General features: G+C 47.2%; 2 protein-coding genes across 6 annotated transcripts in view; both read left to right on the forward strand.

Moving 5' to 3' along the window:
• ap4m1 (adaptor related protein complex 4 subunit mu 1) overlaps window positions 1–9,290 on the forward strand; it is a 20,660-nt gene extending 11,370 nt beyond the window's left edge. For 2 of the 3 annotated variants that reach the window (XM_005751244.2, XM_005751245.2), the window contains exons 13-16: window positions 1,750–1,794; window positions 2,306–2,356; window positions 4,097–4,214; window positions 5,303–5,884. In XM_005751244.2, coding sequence (XP_005751301.1) covers window positions 1,750–1,794; window positions 2,306–2,356; window positions 4,097–4,214; window positions 5,303–5,494 — 406 coding nt within the window. In that variant the 3' untranslated portion in view covers window positions 5,495–5,884. Of the gene's footprint in view, window positions 1–1,749; window positions 1,795–2,305; window positions 2,357–4,096; window positions 4,215–5,302; window positions 5,885–9,025 lie in introns of those variants that run through there. The other variant, XM_005751246.2, reaches the window with a different exon arrangement.
• Window positions 9,291–9,656: 366 nt separating this feature from the next.
• LOC102213065 (arrestin red cell isoform 1) overlaps window positions 9,657–27,503 on the forward strand; it is a 21,583-nt gene continuing 3,736 nt past the window's right edge. For 2 of the 3 annotated variants that reach the window (XM_005751247.1, XM_005751248.1), the window contains exons 1-16: window positions 9,657–9,934; window positions 19,101–19,131; window positions 19,930–19,990; window positions 20,135–20,179; window positions 21,015–21,112; window positions 21,200–21,298; window positions 22,320–22,379; window positions 24,563–24,630; window positions 25,000–25,135; window positions 25,207–25,291; window positions 25,377–25,449; window positions 25,653–25,790; window positions 25,872–25,955; window positions 26,741–26,764; window positions 26,999–27,075; window positions 27,171–27,225. In XM_005751247.1, the coding sequence (XP_005751304.1) occupies window positions 9,912–9,934; window positions 19,101–19,131; window positions 19,930–19,990; window positions 20,135–20,179; window positions 21,015–21,112; window positions 21,200–21,298; window positions 22,320–22,379; window positions 24,563–24,630; window positions 25,000–25,135; window positions 25,207–25,291; window positions 25,377–25,449; window positions 25,653–25,790; window positions 25,872–25,955; window positions 26,741–26,764; window positions 26,999–27,075; window positions 27,171–27,225 (1,157 nt within the window). In that variant the 5' untranslated portion in view covers window positions 9,657–9,911. The remainder of the gene's footprint in view (window positions 9,935–19,100; window positions 19,132–19,929; window positions 19,991–20,134; window positions 20,180–21,014; window positions 21,113–21,199; window positions 21,299–22,319; window positions 22,380–24,562; window positions 24,631–24,999; window positions 25,136–25,206; window positions 25,292–25,376; window positions 25,450–25,652; window positions 25,791–25,871; window positions 25,956–26,740; window positions 26,765–26,998; window positions 27,076–27,170; window positions 27,226–27,503) is intronic. The other variant, XM_005751250.1, reaches the window with a different exon arrangement.

Raw genomic sequence — 27,503 nt, forward strand, 5'->3', positions numbered from 1 at the left:
TGAAGTAGAAACAGAAGAGAGAGTGAGAGGAGAGGCAGCTGTGCAGCAAAGACAGAGTGACTCCAGCTTTGTGTCTTTTTCCATTCGAGCTGAAGTTCAGGACAAACTGTTCCTTTCCACCTCAACACGAAACGTGTAATATTTTCTCTGAATACGAGACGATTCTGTCTTTTTACGGGACGGTTGGAAACTCTACTAACTGACCTTAGGAATAAAATAAAGTTCACCATCAGTAACATCATAGCACCACCCACCTGTATAGAAACTCCGTCATGCTAGCTAGTAGCAGTACGAGTTATTGCAACTGACTGTAAAAAGTCAGCATAACGAAAATAAACTCCATGTAAACTTGGTTCATATCTGACCCAGAGACAGCAGCTCATAACTTCTTACCTGAAGTTCAGTTCACACTCGGACCAGCGGCCGCTTCAGGTCTCTGCTCCTGCCTCCCCTTCCTCTCATCCACCTGCTGGCCTCTGTGGAAGCTCCGTGATGCCACCACCAAACAACTGACTTATTTTTACATGTTGACCAGATCCTGACCAATCCACCACCTCTCATTGTTTATACTGTTACCAAAAAAAAAAATCACCATCGGGCCAGTCCAGCTATGGTTGTGCCATCAGTTAACCCAGGGTTGCCAGCCCCTGCTTTATAGTAACAACTGCAGCCTCAGTGTGAGAGCTGTGAGCACAAAACTCAGTCCATCATCAGGCTGACAGCAGATTTACCCAACAGGGCTGTGCAGTGCTGACTGTCACACCGTAACCATGTGACTGTATTTGGATAAGAGGGGGAATACTGAGCCATCATTGAATCCCAGAGAGTGGATTCTGTTCATCATCATCATCCTGGTGACTCTTCAGTCTCAGCTGACTGCAGCTTTCCAACCTTATAAACTCCACATTTGCATAATGAGTGAAATAACTCCACTGATGAACAATGGTGCCGTGAGCTCAGTTTCATGATCAATAATATGCAAATGATTGTTGATCATATCAGCTAAAGCTGCCTAACTTCAGTTTGCAGCATCCCATCTGCAAACTGATGCTAAAAATCATCCAATTAACATCCCAGAATTTCACCAGACCTGGAGCTCAGACTTCCTGAAAGGTCCGTTGGTCCAACAACCCGACAGCAGGATTATTATAGAAATGCTCCAAAAGCACCGACGCGCCCCTGATGGAAACTTTAACCCTTAATGCGGTTTAAACACATGAGTTATAAAATACAGGTGTGACATGATGAGCAGAGAATGAAGAGTTTGTGTTTCAGGCTGTAAACATGTTTGTTTCTGGTGTGGGGACCCACTCACCGCTGTAGCCTCTAGTGGACATTAGAGGAACTGCAGTATAGGACTCTAGCTCCATAGCTCAGGAACGTGTATTTAAATTGTAAATGAACTTAAAACTGAAGCATAGAATAAACTGATTATTAAAGCTCGTTAACCTAAAGTTAACCTGCTGACCTGCCAGCCTGTCTCTGTGTCTCTTTCATTTTATCAGCGTACAAGAAAACCTTCTGCAGTAAAGTCACATCACAGTTTACTGGCAGGCTTTGTGTTTCAGTTTTCGGTGACTAAAACTTCTCTGTTTATTTTATTTCTTTAGTTTTGACCTTGGGGAGATCAGCTTGTTCACTAACATCACACAGGAGCTCACAGCTTTACTCGGCACCATCATGGTTTTGTTGTAGCTGGTTTTATTAACTCTGGGACGTTCTGTGTGAACGAGTTTCTCCTCTCTGCAGGCTGCTGATGTACATGAAGCTTCGCTGCGATCTACCACCAAAGAGGTCTGTTTGCATCCCACATATTTGCACAGAAAGCGCTTCAGGTGGAAGCAGCAGACATGTTTGCTTGAGGCCGTCTGCAGGTGCAGCAGGTGTGTTTGAATGATTCACGGCGTCCGTGTTGGAAACGACACCAGCTGCTGTCGGCCAGACGCCGCTTTAAAGGGCCAGCGCACCAAATTAAAAAGGAGAGTTCAATCTGGGGAAGCAGTCAGCAGGGGCTCACACAATCCAGAGGCATGATGGGAAGTGTAGGATCCAGTCTTTTTAGAGTTTGAGGATATGGGAGTCTCCTTCCTTTCCTCTCAGCTGTTTAAGATAAAGAAGGATTATTGTGATCTGAGGAGGGAACCGAGCAGAATAATGCTACTTTGACTGAATCACTGCTTTGGAGAAAAAGCTCTAACAGCTTTTTTACGATCACTGTAAGCAAAGCGAGGACCGAGCTGAGGCGTCAGTGCAGCACTCGAGTGATAATGACAGATGATGATGACGTCATTGTTTTGTTTTGCAGCGCCGCCATCAACGTGTGTGCCACCATCCCCGTCCCCAAAGGCTCCATGAGGTGAGGCGCTGCCATTCAAACCAGCTGCTGCTTCTCATGGAAATCAGTCTGTATGTAAACCCAGCGCCGGCGCGTCGATTTGAATGTGACTCAGTTGTTGTTGTTCTGCCCGAACAGGAAGCTTAACGCCAGACGAGAGTTCCTCGAGCCTGTGAAGAAACCGCGGCTCTTCTTAGAAGTGTTTTAAATAGAAAACAACATTAGCAAAGTAGGAGGGGCGGTTCTTATTTGTTAAGGAAAGTCATGGAAATCAAAGTCAGCGATGTGTGGAGGGCCTCGAGACACAGTCCTGCTGCACAGTCACAGGTGACGTACAGGCAGCAGGGATGGTGTTGGTTTAGGTTCTCACGTCATGTGAAGTCCAAACCAGTAAAATCATAAAGACATCAATTTACTTAAAAGCCTGTCGAACTCAGCGCAGATCACATGATCAGATCCCTGTAATCCACTGATCAGAAAGATTACAGGGCCGCTTTTTAATCACTGTGCCGTCATGTCAATGAAACATCAGGGATACTGATCGTAAGTCAGGTTCAGAGGGCCAACAACGAGACAAACCCTAAACAGGAACGCTGTGACAGGACACTTTGCATTTGGCTAGTCTCAGTGTCACTGCTGCTAGCAGGAGGTGATACCTGGAGCCTGTGGAGGGTGCACAGGTAGTCCAGCTCTTTGCTGTGTCTCCCAGCACAGGCTCAGGTCCTTAACCATCAGCAGGGCCGGCATCTGCTGCTTTTGTGTCAGAGCGGCACACATCCCAGCAGGTCGCTGATGCTCAGAGATCAAGGTTCTTTATTTGTCACATGCATAACTATGCATGCAAACAATCAGAAGAGGGTGGCCCGAGGGCTCGACGTCCTCTGGTGCTCAGTGCCCAGCACCGTGGAGCCCGACTTGCACTGAACCATAGAATAACCACAAGCTCCACACAGAAGAGTCTGGCAGCATTCAGGCCGCGGGACCGAGGGGTCGTGGTTTCTCGCTCCATCCAGCCGTAAATCTTCCAGCAGCAGGCGTGAGCTGAGGTGGTTTCTGTACAGCTTGTGTTGATGTGGCAAACTCGCAGCGATGAAGTTTTCATCACGAAGTTTTAAGAAAAATGTTTCAAAAGTTTAAAGCTTTAACCTCCTAAGACACGAACTCTTTCACGGCATTTTTAATCTCTCTTTGCTCTTTGGCCTGATTGGGACCCGATGAATGTAAAAACAAAGAATTACCTGATTTTTGTTTTTGATGAAAATGAGATCCACGTATGAGGACATTCGTTTTAAATTTTGATAGAAGAGTGGCAGCATAATGTCCTCGTCAGTGGATATCAGGCACTTGTAGAGCAAAATTAGTATTTTGGTCTCCAGACGGCTTTGAGCTGCTTGAATCAGAATGAAGTCTCATCTGAGGCCTTGCTTTACAAACTGCTGCCGACAGCTGCGAGTGATTGATGAACGTTGCGTCCTTCCTGTTGGACGTTACGCTCGCTGTGACTGGAGAGCTGAGGTCAGTTTAACGACCACAGAGTTCAGTTATGGACGGAGCAGCATTGTGGAAAATGACGGTTACATCAGCTGAAAGCTGCCGTCAGGATTACCAATCAAATCATGTCTGAAAGCTTCTCCGCCTCGCCGCCGCACACTGAGATTATGTCTGTAACAGCAGCCAGGTGACCTCTGACCTCTGGCGGGGGTGGTTTGCAGCAGGTTGTCAGGTGTGAATGAAGCTGCTCACGTTTGTTTGTTTGCTCAGTTTGTCGCAGGAGCTGAGCAGCCCGGATCAGAGCGCCGAGCTGAAGCCGCAGAGCCGAGCCGTCGTCTGGCAGATCGCTCGCTTCGCTGGAGGGACACAGCTCTCAGCGCTGTTCAAGGTAAATGGCCTGTATTTGTGTAGCGCGTCACACACACTGCTGATGGCAGCTACATTGTAGCCAGAGCTGCCCTGGGGCGCACTGACAGAGGTGAGGCTGCCGGACACTGGCGCCACCGGGCCCTCTGACCACCACCAGTAGGGTGGAGTGGTGTCTTGCCAAAGCACACAACGACCGAGACTGTCGGAGCCGGGGCTCGAACCGGCAACCTTCCGATTACAAGGCGAACTCAACTCTTGAACCACGATCGCCCCGTGTGTGGTGACCACACACGCCTGGAATGTCTGGAAATTTGTTCATACTAACAATCAAATACACAAACTCTTGTGATGCAGGTCAAAATGAAACTTTCAAACACATAAATGTAGTTACAGACGGGCGACACTCAACCGCTTCCTGCAGCTTCACAAAAACGAAGCGCAAACATGGCCGCCATCACAGCAGTGACAAAAAGGATCGGGAGTTCCAGTTACACGTTATTCTTCGTGCTTCACGCCCTCTGTTACAGCGTGCTGATCAGTCAGAGATTTAGGAAAGGACCTCCTCCCTCAGTGGCACCTGCCTCCAAACAACAGGCAAAGTGGTCATGTGATCACTGAAATCAAGATGGAGGATGGTGCAGTGATGTGTCTAATCCTAAGAGACGGTTCAGGTTTTAGATTTGTGCTTTGATTGAAGGAAACACAGTCCAATTGGAAAAAGCCTGAACAAGTATGGCGTGTTTTCACATGACTGCACAGTCCCGTGAAAACACGCTAATCTGATTCATTACCATCAATGTGATTAAAAAGTTCCAAGAAAACAGAAATATTAATAGAGGAAACGTTTAGCTTTACTTCCGTCACGCTGGCTAAACGCCTGCTCACACGGGCCTAAAGGCTGGTAGTGACCGCCCGGCAACCACCGGTCGCTAGGGACAAAAATGAATTTACCGAGAGGTTTGTGCGAATCTCCAGACGGGTGTGAGGTGATACTGAAAGCCTCGGCTGCCTATAGTTTGTGTGAAACATAACAAGTTATCACATGAACATATAAATTATTAACTAACGAGCACCCCCACCCCTCACCTCTGCCCCCCCTGTTTTCAGCTGGAGGTCCCCAGCCTCAGCTCGGCCTCTATGTTGGAGGTCGGTCCGGTGGGTCTGAGCTTCGAGCTGCCGAAGATCACTGCCACGGGGCTGCAGATCCGCTTCCTGCGCCTGTCGCCCATCCAGCCTGGCCCCTCGCAGCGTTGGGTCCGATACGTCACCCACTCGGACTCCTACACGATCCGGATCTGAACATTTGGATTACCTCAGCGATGATCTTACTGACTGATCACAGGACTGGAGACGAGACACGTGACATCAATAACGCAAATGTGATTCTCGCTGTTTCATCCTTTTGTGACTCTGTGTTTGGTGGTTTGTGCAGAATCGGAGCTATGTGCTGATTCAGTTGAATCATTTCTGCTCGGTGACCAGTTCCACTTCTCTTCGTCCTCCTTGCATTTAACCTTCTAGGCATGACATAAAGTTGAAATTAAAATTGAGCTTTAGGACACTGTGTAGCTCTTTGTTTCCTCAGGGTGGATGGATGGTGGCGCTGATGATGAGGATGTAGGCATCCTGGAAGTGAAGAGCCAGCTGTTACATTTCCATTCAGGCCTTTATAAACAATCCCTGTTATTAGTTCTTGTGTTCTTTTTGCTCAAGTTCAAACTAAAGTTTAAACTAGTGAATTCCTTCACCTGCTGTTCATGCTGATGTTCAGGAGCTAACTGGTTTAATCTGACATTGTTTGTCTTTGCTAGTCCTAAAGTTTGGGAAAAAGAAGGCAGCGTGACTTCTTTATGTTTGTAAAGACATGCCACGTCTCATCCAAGGAGCTCCTTCAGTTCTAAAACAGGAGAGTCCTAGGTATTTAACCTGTTTGGAGTCGATCCTGACAGTCGCTGGTATGGGTCATTACCATCAGTGGGGGTTGAGGGCGAAACCAGCTTGGCACATGTGACGAAGCCTCTGCTTAGGTCACCGGTCTTACTCTGCAGAAGTCAAAGACTTCGTAAAGAAAGCTGTTAAAGCTTTTTCTCCAAAGCAGCGATTCCCAAAGTCAGGAGTGCTGCAAAACCAGAAAATCCCGATCTCAAACCTCCACTCTGATCAAAGTGTGAGAGAGTGAAGCATTTACATGACAATTTTATTCAAAATCAGTCTGTTGGCTATAAACTGCTAATGTTACCCATTAGCAGTTTATATGCAAAGTGTTAAGGCTAACGTGACCCATCTGTCACTAGGACACAAACTTCTCCTGCATTTCAAGTTCACATAAATTAATATAAATATGTAATTGTAGTTTGTAAGTAAATTAAAACTGAATTTCTATGACACCTGCAGTACCGTCACGGCCCACTAGGTTAGATAACGGTCCACAGGACGAGAAGTCGTTGGCCCCCTGGTGGCCATTAAAAATGGTAAATGGCCTGCATTTGTATAGCGCTTATCTAGTCCATAGGACCCCAAAGCGCTTTACACTACATTCAGTCATCCACCCATTCACACACTGGTGATGGCAGCTACATGTAGCCACAGCTGCCCTGGGGCGCACTGACAGAGGCGAGGCTGCCGGACACTGGCGCCACCGGGCCCTCTGACCACCACCAGTAGGCAAACACGGGGTTAGTATCTTGCCCAAGGATATTTGACATGCAGCCTGGGATCGAACCACCGACCTTCTGATTAGTGGCTGACCTGCTCTGCCACCTGAGCTACAGCCACCCCATGAAAAGAATACAGTTTAAGGCACTTCTGGTTTCACTGTTAGAAAACCAACTTTTGGGGCTTATTCAGGATAAAATATTTCTGTTCACAAAGAACCAACTGTTAGCTCTAGATGAATCGAGTAAAGTGTCTGTCTAGCTTCAAACAAACGTGTTAGTCCTTAAAGTCCAATGAAGAACGTTCTGATCCAAACCTCATGTTGTGCAGAAACTGGAAGGAGAGACCGTTGAAAGCAGATGTTGTTAGCACATGTAGGCAGCACAAGAGCTACCTTTGAGCTACCATCTCGTGTTCACGTGGAGGGTCCGCCACATGGAGTGCCATTCCAACCCAATTAGTGTTAAGTGGATTATGAAGCCCTCGAAAACCGAGTGAGTGTTTGGCGATGCTTGATGCGTGACCTGTGACTCCACTCCTCTCGAGCGCGCCGCCTGTTCAGTGTCAAATGTAACAAACCTCCAGATATGAGTGGCGTGCTGTTATTCCCTTGGTAATTAATAAGAACTTTCAATAAAATGGAAATTTTGTTGGTGTATCTAAGGACAGAATTTCTGAAGTAATGCAATTAGTTCAAATAACTATAATTTTATTATGCTTTCCCAGAAGAAGGGAGTGGGGTTTTCCCATTGCTCTTGCTGTGACATCGCCTTTAGTCTGAGAGCAGAGAGTTTATCAGATGAATGAAAGTTTCCTAAAATGCACCGAAGCCAATAAACCAACAGACTAAGCCTGGAGTGAAAGTACGCAGCCTTAAGCATCAAACTTTAACTGATATCAGTGTGTTAATAAGATTAATAGAAATATGGTATAAACAACATGTTTCCTACGGAGCTATCTGCTCTTTACAACAAGCTAACAGTGGGTATGTGTTTGATATGTCAAGAAATTAAACAGGATCAACAGCAAAATCTATTTTTCATTCATCCAGGTGACTTACCTGGATGACCTCATCGAGACCATTTTTTAATTTATTTTGGGATTAAATGTTCTAAAAGTGACACATGAACAAATTCCTGCGTCGTAAGAAATAAGTTGTTGCTTTATTGTACGCCTGCATTCGTGGTTAGAAACTTAAATGATGAAACATCCCAGTTGATGCTCGGTGTTCTGCAGCTGATAATATCAGAAATTAGTTACAAAATAGTTTGAAGTTGTGAAATGCGTGTTAAGTCTGGAACGAGGTGACAACATCTAATCTTTAACTGCACAAGCTGCAGGCTTAACTTGCAAATGTCCTGCAATGATGTCACAGGGCAAACGCCTGCATGTCCTTTTACAGCGCAAACACTGTTCCTACAGCGGCTCAGAAGAACATTAACATCTATGGAGGAAATATGGAAGCTCGTCTTTAACGCTACATTTAAATTTCAATCTAATAACTCAAAACTAGGGTTAGCCTGACACTCGGTAACTCAAGAAATGTTGTTTTAATAAGTCCAAATTTGAAGACAATAGCCCAAAATTGTGATTTACAGATTAAAGCCTGAAACCGTGTAGTTTATTGGTCAGGCACTCGGATAAGCTGAGGTGAAGCCCAGCAGAACAGGTTGGAAAAATGAAGCACGTGTCTTAAACCCGTGTTCTACCTGAAGACCAATAGATGGCGATGACTGTGGTTGCATAAAAAGACCTCCAGTCTCCTAGAGGCTTGTCACAGGATGTCAGTCTGCATTCCTCCAGAGTGGTCTGCAATATTGGAGGTGATACACATTAGGGCAAAGTATGTATTCCCTCAGTAGTTGGTGACGGTTCCTGGAGGTTGTTAGCGTATGCCTGGTGAAATCTGTTGCAAGGAGCACGCTGCGACAAAAACGTCTTTGTGGTTGCTTCGGTTGCCTGTAGTTTGCATGGAAGATGCCAATTGTGGGCAAACGCTTTGCTAATTACTGATGTGGTGACGGTGAAACCTGAAATAGTGCGATGCAAATCAGAGAAGGGTCGCCTTCAAAGTACAAGTGATGGCTCAGAACCACGCCGATATATGTCAGAAGGCACAAATTCCACTTTGAAGGTGAATCTTCGACATTTCTATTTGTGTTGCTTTTTTCACAGCTTTGCAGACACACGGATGATTGCAGCAACTTGCTAGCAACCAAAGCAATCGCTGACGAGTTGGGGAATACACTTTTCGCTCACGACCGACCAGCGGTTGCCAAACGGTTGCAGACCAGTCTGTAAGGACATCACGTCTCAAATGACGGACAAGTTAAAACCATGTGGTTGGTGATCATGTAGACGTCTATGGGAAAAAGTCATTCGGAGTTTTTGGGCTCCGCTACTTGTTTTGTATCTTTTTAAATAAAAAAAATTACGTCTGTTTGGTACTTTTGTCATACTGTGTTTCCTGGTGTGTTATTGGGGGCAAAAACATCAGCTACAGTAAAGATCAGCAACTCCCTGATTTCTGTATCGCTTCATAATGTGGAGGACTCCTGGGGGCTCCTGAGGATCCGGGAAACCTGAAGCCTTGTGGGTAATACGGCCCTGGATTGCGGTGAACCTTAAACATGTCAGGCTGTTTAATGTGAATCATCTCCTGCTCTGTTTACCATTGACTGGCCGGTGGTAGCAGCATGTCTGCGCTGCACCGCAGTTTAGGAATCATTTATGCCAAACTATGAATGGACCTTGAAGCAGCAGTAAACCCTCGGTCAGCCTGTAAAGCAGCTGGATTAGCCCGCTGCTGTTTCATTTCGCAGCGGGTCCTCACAGAGACAGCAGAGCGCGCACAAACACGCAGAGGGGAGGGGGAGCTGCTGCCTTTGCGGAAGCCAGTGGAGAGCCGAGGCGGCGCTAAATCAAATTACCATACTAACTAGTTCTCTGTGCGCCGATGTGAGGGGAACAGCCTGAAGAAAAGCCTCCGTTTTAAAGTCAAGACACCTACGAGTCCGGCCTCATTTTGTTGGGATCTTCCTGCCGTCCGCCTGCAGAGGAGATGGGGGACAAGGCGGGCACCAGGTAGGACGGCTAGGCTATAAACGGCTAGCTGCGGGTTAGCGTCGGTTCTCACGCACTTCGCTAGCAGTCGTGCTAGTGGCCCAGGCGGAGGAGTTTCTCCTCTCAGCTCGAGCATCAGAGATTTACCCGCTTAATTAGCTAGACCCGGGCCGAGACCAGCGAGCGAGCCCTCTGGTTCTGGTCCGGAGCTCTCAGAGCGATGACCTCGTTTGCAGGAGGCGAAGTTAGCACAGCAGGGTGGGGTTAGCTATCCGCGGCTGTGGTGGAAGGGACGGCGTTCCAGCGTCCGCTCAGAAATCTGTCAATTTTCAACATCCCGCTAACGTTTCCGTTTGACTGAAAAGCACACCAAAAATGATCAACTGTTAATGCCCACCGCTTAATCTAGCACAAAGAAAAAAAAGCGGCACCATATTCGTGTAATTCTACACCACATTTGGGTGTTTTAGAGAGGAATTCCCACGGTGTTTGTCCAGTAAAAGACCGCTGAAACCTTAGTGGGCGGTATCGACATGTAACCTGCAAAACAGCATTTTAACTCGAGATTTGTTTAGATTATGGAGCTTGTTCTTGTTCGATTCAGTTCCAATGTTTACAGTCAGCTTTTATGAAACGTGAAATATTAGAGTGTTGTTTATTCTCGTTAACCAGGGGCGAAATGTTAAAACGAAGTGTTTTTGAATGGAATTTGGTACGAAGGAGCGTATTGGTGGGCTATTTAGGTTCGCTTACCTCCATCACGGGCTTATTTCGGGTTTCTGGTACCGCAGGTTCATGCCAGTTAGCTGTAAATGTGTTTTAAAGAGGGTGGAGGTTTCGTTTTCGGACATTTGTGAGTTCTGGTTCCTGTTTCGGGCCGATCTACTCGGTGTATAGGCACAGCACAACGACACAAAGTGATTGTGGTTTCCATAAAGCTCAGGATGCCCCCCTTCCCTTGTGTGTTTACACCCCCAGTTAATTGGGTTAGCACTGCTGTGGATCAGCGTTCCTTCCCGTGTTTTCGCCATTATTCCTTCTTCTGCAGATTCCGATTAACAGAAGAGACCCAGAGGGCTGAACTGCATTAATCCAACACACAAAAATAAGACTAATGATGAGGAATAACTGTTATGTTTTTGTGCAGCTCATCAGGCCCCGTCCTGTTGTAATGTGGCAGGAATACAGGGCCTTTAAAGTCAGGTTCAGCTCTTTCCTTTACTCCAGCACATGTAAGCTGCTGAAAATGACATTAAAGTGCTGACTGCTTCAGGCTGTTTACATCCACATCCTGCCTGTTTCTCCTCTGTGAGGTCAAGGTTTGTTGGATGTACAGCTTTCATGCACACGATCCGTTTCCTTATGTGTAGCAGCTTTTTGCTATAAAATGCTGATCATCGCTGCTGTTTTTGATGGATTTTCCTCTAACTGGGGGGGGGCGAGTCAGCCCAGCCCATTCCACTTGCAACTTAACTTTCTTTCCTGCCAGTTACTTCCTGTTAGGAAGCAGGTGGAAAACTGGGAGGAGAGGAAACGGGCAGGAGGAAAGACCAACGTCATAGCTGTTGAAGAAATGGCTCTCACTGACATTCACGCTCGAGCTGCTGTTAACAGATTATACGTCGAAGTGGCTCTGTGGCACTTCGCCTGTTTGCAAAACACCAGCCAGCAGTGGAAAGTTTTTCTCTTTGACCTTTCACCTTTTGTACTGACAGCTGTGAAGCTTCTCTCCTCGAGTCTTGTACGACTAGATTAGTAAGTGTGGCTGCGAGGTGTAGCGACGAGCCCAGCTAGAACCAATCACATGCTGATATTTTGTCTGTGTGTTACATTAAAGACAAAAAGGCCTCTCCTTCAGAGGCCACGGCTCAGGAAAACTGTTATTTCACGCTTTGCTTCCAGTTGTTTACCGTGTCAGGTGTTGCACAGCTAAAAGAATCCGTTTTAATTGGCTGTTGTATTGAGATCATCTTCAACACCTGTGTCAAGGACGTGAAGCCGTCACGCTTTACCAGACTCATTCACAAAAACAGCAATTTTATGTCACAAAACACGTGAGCTGCTTGTTTACAGCTCGCTCAGCTGCTTAGTTCTTGCTGCTGCATGACTTTGGTGTTCCTAATGTATTTAGTCATATCGGAAATGGTGCGTTGCATAAACTCGACCCTGTTTTCATGTAAGAGTCGCTGGTTTTGTAAGAGGAGTCTGGTGCTGACTTTGTCCCTTGTTGCCACATTTTTCGTGTAAACAGGTTGGCGTGCTCTCAAAGCTGCAGCTGTTTTTGTGCTCAACGTGAAGTTTAGATGTCTGGAATTATTGTCACAAACGTCTAATTATTATTATTCATGTCTGGTTGTTGTTTTTATTACTATCAAAAATGGCTGACCCAGGCCTGACCCTCTTCATGCTGCAGACACAGATGAAAGTAGCAGTGTGTATTTGCTCTGCATGCAAATGCAAGCAAATCATTTCTTTTTGAAAAAAACCAAAACTGGTTGTGTTATTTTTAGCTGGAAACAAACAGTGATGCACTTCCTGTTCTTCATCCTGCTTTTAATTTGTACAAACGTACGAAACACCGACCAGGTGTGAAATGTGGTACATCGGCTGGAGATGTTCACACGCCCAGAAATCGAATCCAAAACCAACTAATATATACACGACCGCAGCTTTCTTACTCAGGGCGTCAGACTGTGCTCAAAGGCAGAGGAAGAGTCCGACTCCATGGCCTGTATGAAGCTTTAACATGTGACCTCAAAGTTGGTTCGTTCAGAGCGCCGCTAAATACACGAATGTTTCTAACGTCGGGTTTTTTCAGGGTAAATGTTAAAAAGGACCAAAAAGTCAATTTTTGAGCTGCCAATGATAAAAGCTGATCAGAAATATCAGGAAATGAAGAATAGCTTTAATGCTTACATCCCATATGGCTTTTTAAAGCTCCGCTTCGTTCTCCAGGCGTAAATATTTAATGGGAGACATAATTGCAATATTTATTTATTCATTTTGAGGGACTTCCTGCGGCCTGAAGCTCCAACATTGGAGCGACGCTGATCGATTTTAGATTAATCAGAATAAAAGTTTTGTGTTTTTTTTAGAAACAATGAAGAAAAATAAGCTGTGAGTGTTTCAGGCCTTAGTGGCTCCATAAAGTGTCCAAATTATACATTTTTAATTCATTTTATAAACAATAAAATGATTCTTATGTCACATAAACATGAATTTGGTGATAAAAATAACTGTTCGCTGCAGAGCTGATTGAGCGCTGAGGGGCTGGAAACAGCAGATACTGCAGTACTTTTTCCTGCTGGTGTAACAGGAGCAACTGATGCTGGATCAGGACATTTAAAGGAAAATAATCCTCAACACAAAGCTCAGATATTCACTTTATTGTTGAATATTTTTTGACAAAAACGTCAAATCTGACTCTCAGAAGATGACACAGACGGTTTGTTGTGTTGGCGTTTGTGTCTGAAGCTCAGTTACAGGTCTGTAGTTTAATACCAGCCGCAGAAATCCCTCCCTTTCATCACTTTTCTCCCCTCATTCTGCACTAATTTTAGTTTTTCTAGGAGCAGTTGTTCGACTAATTGGCTGATTACTAATGAAAACAGTTGCAAAACCGCCCACAGTTTAATCATTTAATCTGAATCAGCAGTTTGAAAGAGGAAGAAAACAGCCTGGAGATGAACGTCTAGTTTGAGTCTTGCAGAATAACTTCCTGGTTCCTCGCTCAGCTGCAGAGTTTAAAATTTAACTTTCACCCTGTTTCGTTGCTCCGGTGGTCAGACCAGTCTGAGTCCTGCTTATCTGCAGCTTCATCGTTACAGACTCAGCTGAAGGCATCGGCCTGACAGGAAGGGCGGGCTGAACTGCCACAATAAGAGCCTGCTCGTGCGCTTTGTTCCTGGGATTATTTCTGCTGCCGCTAAACTGTGTTTGTTGGGTGTAAATCCAGAGGAAGGTGTAACTGAGGCTGGCATGCATGTGAAGGCAGGCGGCCCTGAAACGCGAGTGTCTGTGGGCGGCAGGCGCTGCAGAGGAAGTGCAGCGACGGTGGCGTCCGGCAAACATGAGGAAGTTTTGTCAGAGTGTGAAACGCAGCGAGCATCACGCTCCTGCTGCTCTGAGTGTTTGGCTAATAAACAGCACGAGAAGCCGCCGCTCACTGAACTGTGACCGAGAGGAAACCTGGTTTCCTCGTGTTGCGGTCCGACCTGCTTCCTGTCCTCCACCTGCTTGTACAGGTACTGCAGCGGCTGTGGTCACGCTCGTGATTTAAAAAACAGTCATTCATGGAGCATGAATTTGAATTTGTGTCGTTTGGAGCTTTTTAAAGCTGCTCAATTTTGGTTTGCAGTCCTTTCCCCTCCCAGGAGCTCTCTGGTGATGCTGAGCCTTCTCCAGCATGATGCTGCACCATGCTGCAGATCATCAGATGAAGATGTAGGGTTTATGGCTGCAGACTGGCAGCTCTCAGATTGGTGCATGGAGCCGTTCTAAGCCCATCGCTCTCCCGTTTCAGCAGCTGAAGCTCCGAGTGTTCTCTGGTTACAAACAATTAAGAAGAGAAAATCTGCACTCAGACTCTTCAAATCATCTGAGATGTTTTTAACACCAGCAGCTGGGTAACACGATCCCGTTGTCACATGGCAACAGTTCATGTTCAGACATGAAGCTTCACGTCAGCTGTTTGTCTGAGCGAGCGCCGTCCCTGCAGACCTCCCCCCTGCAGGTGGAAGCGCTCGCTGCGACGCTCTCCTGTTTACGGGATCACTTTCCCTCGACGCCAGCTTCAGCCTCACGTGGTCGTATCATCCGCTGCTGCTTCTCTCTGTTTCTGACACAAATACAAATGAGAATATTTGAGTTTTGGGGCCACACTAAGTCTCACTGATGGGTTTGAAGCTTTGCTGAAACATCTGCGCGTATTCATTTTAACCAACTCATTAGTGCGTCATCCTCCTGGTTTATTAATCACACCAAAAGTGAGGTGTTTTTAAATTTCCTGTTCATATTAAACACAAGCTCGGTGTCTGCAGCACGCTAAACACCGCTTGTTTTTTTTTCTACTCTGGGATCTGTATGAAGTCACAGAGAAGCACAGAAGCCCCACCCACTGTCCAAAGCATCTGTTTATGCTTGGAGCCAGGATGAAGGGGGTTGTTTGCCCCTCAGCTGACTTCTAGAAGTTAACCAGTCAGATGAAAGCTTGTTGGAGGGTGAACTAAAGGGACTGCAGCAGGCTCAGAGTAAAGAGGAAGGATTATTTCTGAACTGTGACTCATGTAAAACTGCTCTGGTGCAGTCCCAGAATAAAAACGTGGAAACGAGCCACAGAGGTTCCCTTTACCTCGTTCAGCCACAATAAGAACCAGCAGTTTAACATGAAACCAACAGGTCCTCCAGAATGTAACCATTTCTACCCACTGACTGCAAAAATAATAACAATAATATGAAGGTGCCTAAATTATAAAGACCACAGAATAAAAACGCAGCGATCGCTGAATGAATCGCAGGAGCTGCAGCGACGCTCAGCTGAAGCACTACAGCCGGACTCCATGATGGACGAGTGTTTCTGCTCAGCCTGGACACAAACACTCGCTGTAACTTCGTCAGTCCAGGAAGCATTTCAGGACGAGGCGTGTTTATATCTGCGCAGCAGGGCCCTTCATCACCTCAGATTTAACGTTGGAGTCGAGAACAAAGCAGGCCTGCTGTTCGTTAAGGTTAGCAGCTCACAGGGACGTTTACGACTTCATCCTGCGAGGACTCGAGCGAGTTTCTCATCCTAGTTTCTCTGCCTGCAGAGCTCAGAGTTAAAATACTAGTCCATAACACACTCAAACCACAAGCCCACCGTCTGCTCCTCAGCAGGCTTCCAGAAGCTGACCAGTTAGAAGAAAGAATGATGCAGGGTCTTACAAGTTATCCAATTCTTACAGCAGCCCGCAGTAACCGGCTGATGGGCGAGCAATGAGCGGCCATGACGCTAACAGGAGCCGTGGTCCCAGAGGTCCACTGTGTGGTTCAGCTGACACACAAACTCAGAGTTTAAGGTGGAATTAAAGGTAAAGGCAGCGAGCTGAAATTAGCAGCAGCTAAAATAAGTCGATGAGCTCCAGCCGTGCTGCTGTGATTTGTAATGGTTTGAGAGGCGCTGGCAGGCTGCTGCCATCATTGTGGTGTGATCTGGCAGCCCTGTGGGCCTCTCTGCAAGGTGCTGATAACTGGTATTGGCACAAAGTTTGGAAAACGTGCTCTCAGATAATTGGGATGGAGGGTGACCCACTTAGCTCCAGCTTGTTCCTCCTGCTTTTAGTTAGTTTTCTGACGGTGAAGTCACAAAAATGCTCCTGAAAGGAAACAAAATGTATTCATTTATTTCCTATCTGAAGCCTCACTGAACAAAATAACTTTATTAGTAAGAAGCAGCAGACGAATATGGGCAGAAGTGACAATTTAGACTCGTCAGCAGTCCAAACACCATCCGTGTCTTTAAACAGTCGTGTGTGCAGCAGCAACAAACACACACTTGAGTCTTTTTTTGTTGTGCTTTCCTGGGACCACTTCTACACACTGACCTCATTATTGGGGACTGTGGCCACCAACATTCACCAACGGGAGCAGGAAACGCGTGACCGGACGCAGGCCCATTATAGTCCTCACACCCTGCCATGTCTGCCCCCTTCCTCCTTTGCAGCGTTTGCGTCTCGTCGAGTCATCGTTCCTGAAAATGAAATGGGATTTCTTTGGGCTGGATGTGCAGAGGTGCCGACACAGGTGGATGTGTGAACCGCTGCACCGCGGCGCCTGCCTTGGTTCCACCTGTTTCCTGTTTGAAGTGTAGAATAATTAGTTGATTCTGGCCTAAAAGGTCACTTGGAGCGTTTTGTTCTGAGCAGTCGAGCTTCGTTTTCAGCAGGTTTGTGTAAATACCAGGAGAAAGAAATGCACCAGGTTTATGCTACGATTAGTAAACAGTCTCAATTAGTGAATCTCGCTCTTGTGAAATGTCAGTAAGTGAAAATAAAAGCAGAAACAGCTGATGTCTCTGACCTGGGGTAACTTTCTGTGCACGAATGAGCAAAATGACCACAGTGACTCTAATTGATTCATATATGGTAACATTTTAAACGCTTTCTTCAACTCTGTTAAATAAAACAGTTTCTGGATTATTAGTCTGACATCAGTCGCCTCTGGCTTCGAGAAGCTGTGACCATCCTCTGCTGTGGTGTTTGAGGGTAATCAATAAAGAAAATGATTGCTGTTATCGGCCCTAATTGGGAAGCAGATCTGGAACGGCGTGGCCTGAAGAGGCGTGGAGCTGAGCTGTGCGTGCGGTTCATATCTGCAGCTCATTACGACGTGTTTTTGTTCTTTCTGGATTCAAAGCTGCAGATTAAAAAACACCACAGTCGTAAATAAGCCTCGAGCGCCAAAAATCGGAGCCGCAGAAACCTGTAAATCAGTTTTAATTCATGCTTTGAAGTGATCTAAATTTAACCCGAGTGTGGAAAGCATCAGCGGCTGTGACAGGAAGCAGGAGCTGCTGTGAAGCAGGACAGCAGCGCCTCGTCCTGGCAGAGGATGATGTCTGAGGCGGCGAGGGCCTGGAGGAAGTGACAGCTTCATACAGATGCTGAGAGCCTCGGTGCTTCCTCACACAGCTGCTGAACTGTGGGCATGTTTGGTTTTCAGGCCTTAAAATGAGTTCAGCTTTTCAAGGTGTGTTGGCACCTGTGGTGCTTTTTCATCACATCACTAGACTGAAAAGACTCCAAACGGCCATCTGCTGTCAGCCACAGAGGCCACGCCCCTGATTTCCAAACTGGATGCAGTTCAAATTGATGAGTTCTAAAAACATTTAGCTGCAGTTGTTATGATGGAGAAAATGAAAAGTTAGAGATTTTAAGACCTTGCGGGGTCTGACTGAGTTCTGAAGCCTCAAGTGGACATTAAAGGAACTGCAGCGGCGTCCTTTTCCAGCTGACTGATAAAATTCAGCAGCGTGAAAAGCAGCGTAAAACACGGGATGTGGCATTTCTGGTTTGCACTGTGGCAGGACACCAGAGTGGGTGGAGCTTCATCACTGTGAGCAGGATGCTTTTGGCACTTCCGTCATTGTCCGAGGTTAAACTTTGGTCCTGCTGCGGTTTGTGTTTGCAGAGCAGAACGAAGACCGCGGTCACAAACTGAAGGTTTAGTCCATCTGTGCTCTCTCTGCAGGTTATTGTCAAAAAAGCCGCGGTTCGCCACACCTTTCAGGGTTTTCCATTAGGTCATAGTACCAGCTACTTTTTTAGCGATCTGAGCAGGTGGTAAAATGTGATGTCATCAGACTGCATGCCTGGTAAGTAGCATCACTCAGTGAGCATCAGGCTCACCAAAATCAAAACCGCCATCTTTGAAACCCGGCAAAGCTGTGACGACAACCAGACACACCCAGTAGTGCTGGACTGCAAGTGACCCGAAGAGGGGCCGAAGTTTACTTTGGTTTATTGACATCAAGATCGTGGGTCCAAGCTGCGCCTGGGACCGGTTTTGGGAGATTAGTTTTTCTTCGATGCTTCTCTTCTCTCTTCCACCACTTTTTTATACCAGTTGGGAAATGGGCAGTCCGCTGCCACCTTGTGTTTTGGCAGTGAAACTGCAGCCACGCTAAAGCCTCACTCTTTCAGCTGCGGCTCAGGTCTAGACTCAGTCCTGGTGTCGGTGTGTTCAGCTGTTCTTGTAATGGTTGTTGAGATCCTGCGGCGTGTTTCTGGTGGTTCAAAGGTTTGTAAAAGTTTCAGTGGCATCGCGCAGACTTGGACTCGAGTAGTTTAAGTGATCGTGTTGGTTAACATCCACCTGTTTCCCTCTTAAAGCAGTGCGGTGACATCCCATAATAACCCTAGGTCATGTACACTGTTTTTCATCAAAACCACTTCCCCCCACCCCCAACCATCGGTTTCAAACAAGGCCACTGTTTATTTCGACACAGCAGGAAGCTGCCACACTTCCTCGGGTTATTTTTCACAGAATTGTCTCACCCACACGCTCTCGATGAGCTGCAGCGGCTCTGAAAACCTGTTTGAATCGACCGCAGCACTCTTAGTTTAGCGACAGGGTTCAGCCAGAAAAAACGAGCTAACCTTCTCTTTCTTTCCTCCTCTCTGTCTCTGTCTCCTCTTCCCAAACCTCTCAGAGTTTTCAAGAAGTCGAGCCCCAACTGTAAGGTGAGTCCACGAGTTTGTTCTGCAACATGTGACTCTGTGAGGAAGCAGTAGAAAGCACTCTTCTCCCTCTGCCACCTAAAACATGAAGCTTTGTTCATACTGACCCTTCAGATCGCAGCATTTCACTCAAACACAGTAAAACCACAATCATAGAATCAGGGCGATTAAAAGCAAACATACAGACGTAAGGGCAGAAAAACAAGCTGCACTCCTTATGTGACAAAGATGAAGCAGGCAGAGCAGCTCCACAGTGAAGTCGGGTAGTAAACTGGGACGTCACCAGTGTGACCAGTTCATCCAGTTTTAATTTAAATATTTGTTAAGAAGAGAGTCGAGATAAAGATTAATATTCAGTGTTATGCAGTCGTTCCTTTACTGTTGCCTCTAAATTCACTCCCTGTCAGAAGCTTGTGGTTCAGTGTGGTTAAACACTCGCTCAGATCCTGCTTTGCTCCTTTGATATAGTTACATTTTTCTTTTTTAAACTTCCTGTCGATGGGGAAGTTAACGTTTTTACAACGTCCTGCAGCAGCTCTCTGGAAGGTTGATGCTGTAGCCAGAGACCGCCTTTGTACTCCAAACCAAAAACCTTCCATTGTTGTACTTGGAAACAATACAGAGAGCAGCAGTTTATAAATAAGTTATTAACAGCACATCGTCTGCAAACGTGTGCACAGAGCTGGTGATCTTTGTGTGGGGATCAGGGAGAGAAGAGGTCAAAGTTAATCCAGTTTTCACTGAGCTGTTGTGATCACACATCTGGATTAAATAAACGAATCCTGTGATTGGTCTGTGCAGTTGACGGTTTACTTGGGAAAGCGAGACTTTGTGGACCACCTGGACCACGTGGACCCAGTCGGTGAGTCTGGACCCGTTTGTGTTTGTTCTGGAGTTTTTAGGGAGCACGGCTGCTGTGGTGCAGTCCTGTATTTACAGCAGTCAGAGATCCTGATCAGGTAAACCGGTGACCTTCGTGACTGTTTGTCTTCCTTCCTGCCAACAGATGGCGTGATCCTGGTCGACCCAGAGTACCTGAAGGACAGGAAAGGTAGGCGAGAACACCTGCACACATGTACAGGAACACACTGAGACTTCACTGCAAGATCTAAACGTTAAGCAAATGTCTCATCAGCCAATCGTGTGGCAGAGTGTGCTGAAGCTTGTTGCCGTGTGTAAATAAACGAGAGTAAAATCCTTGCGCTCGTGTTGTTTCATCAACTTCCTGCTGACCTTTCTGTGCAGAGCTGAAGCCTTTGATTAACGACTTCCTGTTTATTTCTCAGCACGTTCATTTATTAAGGACACAAACGTCTCATTTTTGTCTGTTTACTGTTAAACAACTGTTTCAGAAACGTTGAATACAAAACAGGCAGAATGACCTTTGTTTACATAATAAGCAGTTTCTGGACCTCTGACTGTGTCAATAGTTGGAAAAACAGGTAAATTACTGTTTGCCTGAACGTTGTTTTTAATGTTGCTACACAAACATCACCCAACAAAACCCAGAACGCAGCTCAGCTCTTATCCTGCGTCTGCTTTCCTGTCGTATCTGCTCTTCCACTGCTGGCAGTTAATCACTGCGAGCTCTAAACAACCCGTTTATCACAGTCTCTTACACTCGTGGACCTGCGTGATGTCACAGTGAGATGTCAGAAGTCCTGTTGTTCAGTTGCAAAGGGCAGCCAATGGGAAAAGGGGGAGGAGCTTCATCTCTGTCATGTTCGGCATGAGCTGTAAGGTTATTTTGAAGTGTGGCTCATGCAGAGCAGCAAAGGTCCACTTCACCTCTTCTGTAACGACGCTAATGTTTTATTGTTGAATTAAAACTGATTTTAATGAATGACTCATTTAAACTGCAAACAGCCTCTTCTTCCTCCCCACAGTCTTCGTCACGCTGACCTGTGCGTTTCGATATGGACGCGAGGACCTGGACGTGCTCGGTCTATCCTTCCGGAAGGATCTGTACATCTCCACCTTCCAGGTGAGCTTCATCAGCCTGCGCCTGAGCAGACAGTTGAGTACTTTTAAAGGTCGGACGTTCTCACTGTCGTCTCTCTCTCGGCGTCAGGCCTTCCCTCCGGTGCCCGAGGAGCGGAAACCCAACAGCCGGCTGCAGGAGAGGCTGCTGAAGAAGCTCGGCCAGCACGCACACCCCTTCTACTTCACCGTGAGTCACTGCTCCTCCTCAGGGCTCCGTGTGTGGAGCTCGTGGTGAAGACGCCACGTCTTTATATGGTGTTTGAAGTGAAATGCGCTCCATGTGAGTCTGTGGGCACTGACTCACTGCTGGAGCCCCTGCTGGTGATTAGAGGAACTGCAGCTGCACGGCGCACTATCGAACCTTTCTGCACCGCACGTGTGCAAGATGTATAAAATATGTAAGAAGAAGAACGGAGCTGTTTAACCAGGTGGGAGCTCAGGGCCTCGATGTAAACATTTAAAGATGAGCATATTGATCTTTGCCATCAGTTCATTAGCCTGTGTTTACCCAGCATCCATTAGTGTCTGAACGCCGTCTGCTGTGGCCTGAAAAAGCAGATCATTTATAGCCCGCTGACCTCGTCTGTCGGCTCTTTCCTCGGGCTGCTTCAGCCCGGCGTCAATATCAGGACGAGCGTCAGACGTGTCTCGTGATGTTTGCTGATCGCCAGCTTCCTGAAATAAACAAGGAGATGCAAATGAGGAAGACTTTGGCTTCCTGTTAGACTAGAAGTGACACACTGAAGGGCGTTTCCATCGGAGCGCAGTTCCCTGTAAGATCAAGAACCCTTTGAGGAACTCAGGAAGTCGCTCATTACACTCATTTGTTCCGGCTTCCTCCTCCTTCACACACGGTGGAAATTTAATTGCACTTTTTTACCTTCCTGGAACTTTTTGGTTGAATAAATTCATCACACCTCCTCAGCAGGGCATTTATGAGGGAGGACGTCCTGCAGCTCTCAAACTGTGGCGTTTACTCTTAATGTGCACAGATTATTTTACTCGATAAAGCACGTCTGAGAAAATATCTGAGCTTTATGGGAGCCTCGGATTCTTTACGAGAGTCGAGCTGAGCCAGGGCTGCTGGGAGTTTAAAGGTCGGCGCTCTGTGGGAAGCTTCGTAAAAACGGGCTCTGAGTTTGTGGTGTGGAAACAACGAATGAACAAACTGTGATTCTGACATTCTCGTTCTTCTTCTTGTTTTCCAGATTCCTCAGAATCTCCCCTGTTCAGTCACTCTACAGCCCGGACCCGAGGACACCGGCAAGGTAACCGAACCCCCCCAGCTGTGAAACGGCAGAGCACGGATGTCGTAAATTAGCTGTTCCCAAACGTCACGCCTCAGTTTGAAATATAAATCTCCGTCTGGGTCCACCCAAACCCGCCTGCCCGAGGGGATTTACAGGCCGGCCTCAGGGGGTCACATAGTAAATGCGAGGGTCACGTCAGGAAGGGCATCCGGTGGAAAGTCTGTGCCATTCATCCGCTGTGGCGACCGCTGCGAGTTCAGGGAGCAGCTGAAAGCACCGCCTCCTGCTTCTGATCGTTAACTTGATGCTTTAACGATGAGTTCAGTCTGAAACTGAAGGACGAGAAGTTTTCAGGTCCAGTAAATGATCTCAGAGCTGGAGCAACATCTCTGATCTGATTGTTCTCTGTGGAAGTCTGACGGAGGGTCTCCGCCCTGTTCACGTTGCATTCAGCGCCCCACCCTGCAGCTGTTTCAGCAGGACAATGCTCACGCCCACAGGGTCGGAGCAGAGCGGGCTCTCTGGGTCGGACGGCGAGCCACGCACGTCCCAGTACGCTACATCGGCACAACCAGTAACTGCTGCACCCATCTGGTTCCTCCACAGCAGGTCAGCAGACGGGTGGATGCCCATGTCACGTTCAGAGGAGGTTTAAATAGATTTTAAAGACGTTTAACAGCCGTCAGATTTAAACCCCACAGTCTGGTTTATTAGATCAGGTTCCTTTAAAGACTTGATGGAATTTAAACTGAATTATAAAACCTGGCAACTCAATCCTTATTTGCGAAACGAGGAAAAAACAATCAGACTAACCAACTAGTCTGAAACTAAAACACTCAGATTTTAAGCCACAGCTGAGGGAGAACAGCGCATTGAGTGGTCCACGCTGTTCGGCATTTATCAAAATCATAAATCGTCCCGACAATTTTTTTTCTTCTTCTACTTCTTCTGAAGTGGGAAAGCCCAGACCTTCCTCCCTCCACTTCCTCCAGCTTATCCAAGGAAACGTCGAGGTGTTCCAGGCCAGCGTGCCCAGGTCTACGCCGAGCCTCCTCCCAGTAGGACATGCCCAGTGGGAACACGTGACCCAGGCGACAGCCTTAGCTGGCTGCTGTTGATGTGCAAGAGTAGCAGCTCCACTCAGAGCCGTCCACCTCCTGGAGAAAGCTCATTTCTGCTGCTGGGATTTGTGGTCTCATTCTAATAGAGTTCACAAAAGCTAACATGAAAGGATTCATGAAGCGCCATCTGGTGGCAGATGGCTGCATAACATTTAGGACACAATAATTTACCAGCACCAGGGATCAATGAAACTGTTAACAGTTAGATTAAACAACTAGTGACAACAGCGGTGATTGGTCCACCAGTTGCACACATCCATAATAATAATAATAATGATAATGTGTCTTATTATTATAACAGCAGCATAACCTTTGCAGCTGACAGGTGGAGCCACCTGCAGCACGAGATGGTGATGCAGCCTTTTACTGTCGTGAGATTAAGAACCTGAATGTGAGGCTGAGCTCTCCTCCGCTCAGGTTACTTCAGCTTGTACAAAGATGAATATTCAAACCCTCCTCTGTCCTGCAGCTGCGTGTTCGACTCTGAAGCGTCGCCGAGTTTGCGTGCGTCTGCAGACGTCCTGGCTTTTAGTTGTTGATTTTCTGCGTCGGCTGATGTTTCCCCGATCAGGCCCTGAAACAGTGGATCTGAGCGCTCGGTCAACTAAACAACTTGTTTCCTGTCAGTGAGGAAACAGTTCCCATCACTGCCTTTTTTCTTTCTGCAAATGCAGCATTCTGATGTGCAGCGTGTCCTTCAGGCCTGAAGACGTGCAGACCTTTTCTTTCTCACACATTTTGGCTCCTGAAACCTATTTTATTCCTGATTAACAGCCTGACGTTCAGGAGCTTCTTCCAGCGTTGACATGTTTGGTTTTAAACGGGGAGTCAGATGGAGTCGGTTATCTGTGAGGAGCGTCGCTGACAGGCTACGATTTACCGTAACAACCGCCTCAGACAGGCCGATAAACACGCCGTTGATTTTTAGCTGAAGCTGTTCCAGCGTCGCTCATAGCGGAGAGAGAGACGGTGTGTTTATAAAACGGGAAAAAGCAGGGCTGCGCTCGCAGCGCCTCAGCACAGTTGAGGCGTTTTTATAAACACGGTGGCGCTGAGCTGTCCTCTCTCCTCTTCCTGCAGGCCTGTGGTGTTGACTTTGAGATCAGAGCTTTCTGTGCCAAGTCAATGGAAGAGAAGATTCACAAGAGGTGAGTTCAGACCTGCGGGAAGCTTCACTCAGGAGCTGCGTGGAGTTCAAACCCAGAGTAGAAATAACTGAGTGGGGATTAGCTTTGGTCGTGTAAACATGAACACCCACCAGTGGAACAGGAAATAAAAGGTCCACTTTAAAGCTTTTGCTGTGTTTCATTGCAGTCCAAAGCCAGCCTGTACCCCAGCAGGCTCTGTGCGGGGCTTTTATTTTGTAGACTCACAGTACAGTAATCTGCCAGAGGCAGTAAAATATCAGACTCAGTGTTTACTTTAGGACAAGAGAGGCTCTTCTGTGTGTCATACTGTGAGCCAGCCTCCAGTGAACGCTAGAGGAATCACCGTGCTGAAGCCTGTGCTGTGTGCAGGAACTCGGTGCGTCTGGTGATCAGGAAGGTTCAGTACGCTCCGGAGAAGCCTGGTCCTCAGCCGATGGTGGAGACCACCCGCAGCTTCCTGATGTCCGACAGGTCCCTGCACCTGGAGGCATCTCTGGACAAAGAGGTGCGCAAACAGCCCCGATACCCACAAACCAGTCCTTTGTTTTTATGCTAATAATGGTGTTCTGTGTGTAGCTGTATTATCACGGCGAGCCCATCAGCGTCAACGTCCACGTCACCAACAACTCCACCAAGACCGTCAAGAGGGTGAAGATCTCCGGTACGCATCTCTCAACTCTTCTTCTGCGCTTCTCTGCACGCCGTCCTGTTATCACAGTCACACCTCCTCTGTTTGTCTTCCGCAGTGCGTCAGTACGCAGACATCTGCCTGTTCAGCACTGCCCAGTATAAATGTCCCGTGGCTCAGCTGGAGGCAGAGTAAGTGTCCCTGTCCCTGCATGCTGGTGTAACTGGTTTAAACCAATGTTAATGAATGAAAATGTGATAGAGTTAACCAGGCTAACCAATCTGAGCTGGTTTAAAACCAGAGGTCACTGATGTTCACACCTGTTTAATGAGATTGGTGGGGGGGCGGGGTTTACCTGAACGGTTTGCCTGACAGCAGCGTCTGGTCTCCACAGCGACCAGGTGTCGTCCAGCTCCACCTTCTGCAAGGTGTACACTCTGACCCCGACACTGGACAAGAACAGAGAGAAGAGAGGACTCGCTCTGGACGGGAAGCTCAAACATGAAGACACCAACCTGGCCTCATCCACCATGTAAAACACAAACACACACAGGTGTAACACACAGGTGTGTTTGCATGGTCATGTGACCACAGTGCTCCGTGTGTGTTTCAGTGTGAAGGACGTCACCAACAAGGAGGTCCTGGGGATCCTGGTGTCCTACAGAGTCAAAGTCAAGCTGGTGGTGTCCCGTGGAGGGTACAGCAACACACACACACACACACACACTCTGCTGACATCACTTCCTGTCCTCTCCAGCTCACTGTTTCCTGTAGCTGTCATCAGTGAAGTTTGGAGGTGTTTTTATCTTCCAGACGTCACTCAGTGAAACGCCTGAGGCCGAGCTGCACCTGAACGTTTCCTACGCAACGGTCTGGCGTTTGTCCACGTTTACATGGAAACGCCACACGTGTGAAGCGAGTCTCGGGATCATATTTGACTTAAAGACGTACAAAAACCACGTGAATCTGTTTGAAGCTTAAACACGGCCAGAGCTTGAGCTCAGACTCCAGTCAGCTGAGGGAGGCTTTACAAAGTCATCCTTTCACAATAAAAGCCTGTGAGTTTAATGAGTCCTCAGCATCTGTCTAAGACCGTAGTCTGACCGTCTGTCTCGCCATTGGACTTTAAAGTCACATGACTTGTGATATTTACTGAGGGCGGCTGGCGGTGGTGCTAAATTGAGCATCTCTTCATTTTTTTTCACGGTTGGTTTAAAGACGATTTTCTCGTTTTTCGGGTGTTTTATTCAGAAAGAGCTGCAGGTGCAGCTCGGCCTCCACTTCCTGCTTCCTGCTCCTCCCTGTTGGCTCGTTGCTGTCGTTGCTCCTCACTGTGTTTGCTTCCACTGTAGGTTTTTGTGAACCTGTCGCCTCCTGCTTTTCATTTCACCTCCCTTCTCTGTGTTTTTTGGCGTTTTGTGTGGCTCCGCCCCGTCCCCCTCTCCCCCCTCCTCTTCTGTGTGCCCTCCCCCCTCCCTGCAGGCTGCTGCGAGGCTTATTGGAGAGGTAAATGGGACTGAAAGCCTCAGTGTTCATGTGGGGGAACCACAGCCTGGTGTTTAATGTTAACATGGGTTTCTAGGTGGTTGTTGTCACTCAGTAGTCAGTTTGCTCTGAAGTGAGTTAATTATCAGCTGTGGGGCTTTAACGGGCAGATTTATCAGGACATTTTTAACCTGTTGGTGGAAAAAGGAAGGAGGCGGGGTTTGCTGCAATGACGCCGTGCTTCCTATTTTCCAGGGACGTGTCGGTGGAGCTGCCCTTCATCTTAATGCATCCTAAACCTCCGGAGCCGCCGGCGTCCCGCCCGCAGTCAGGTGAGTCTCTGCAGCCTCGTATGCGGATTCACCATGGCACTGAGCATCAGTTTCCATGGAAACGGCAGTGTGACATGCTTGTGTGTGTGTTTCAGCTGTGCCAGAAACTGACCCGCCCATCGACACCAATTTGATAGAGTTTGAAACAAAGTGAGTTTCCAGACTTCTGCTGAGTTTTATTTTACATACAAACAGAAACCATGGCAACCAGCACTAACATAACGTCACTGATTAAACTGAGCATGTGTGAACTACAGCACGCCATAACGTGGAACTGACTGACCCTTACAAGGAGCAGCTGTCGGTGTTCAATACCCGAAAGTTTAAAAATCCTAAGGAAACAAAAAACGTCTGTAAAATGAATCCATGGACGTGAACGGTTTCTCCTGTGAGAGCTGCGAGTAGGGATGGGTACCGGTGTCCGGTGC

The sequence above is a fragment of the Pundamilia nyererei genome, unplaced genomic scaffold, assembly GCF_000239375.1.
Source record: "Pundamilia nyererei isolate P.nyererei 1_Seehausen unplaced genomic scaffold, PunNye1.0 scaffold00304, whole genome shotgun sequence".
NCBI lineage: Eukaryota > Metazoa > Chordata > Actinopteri > Cichliformes > Cichlidae > Pundamilia > Pundamilia nyererei.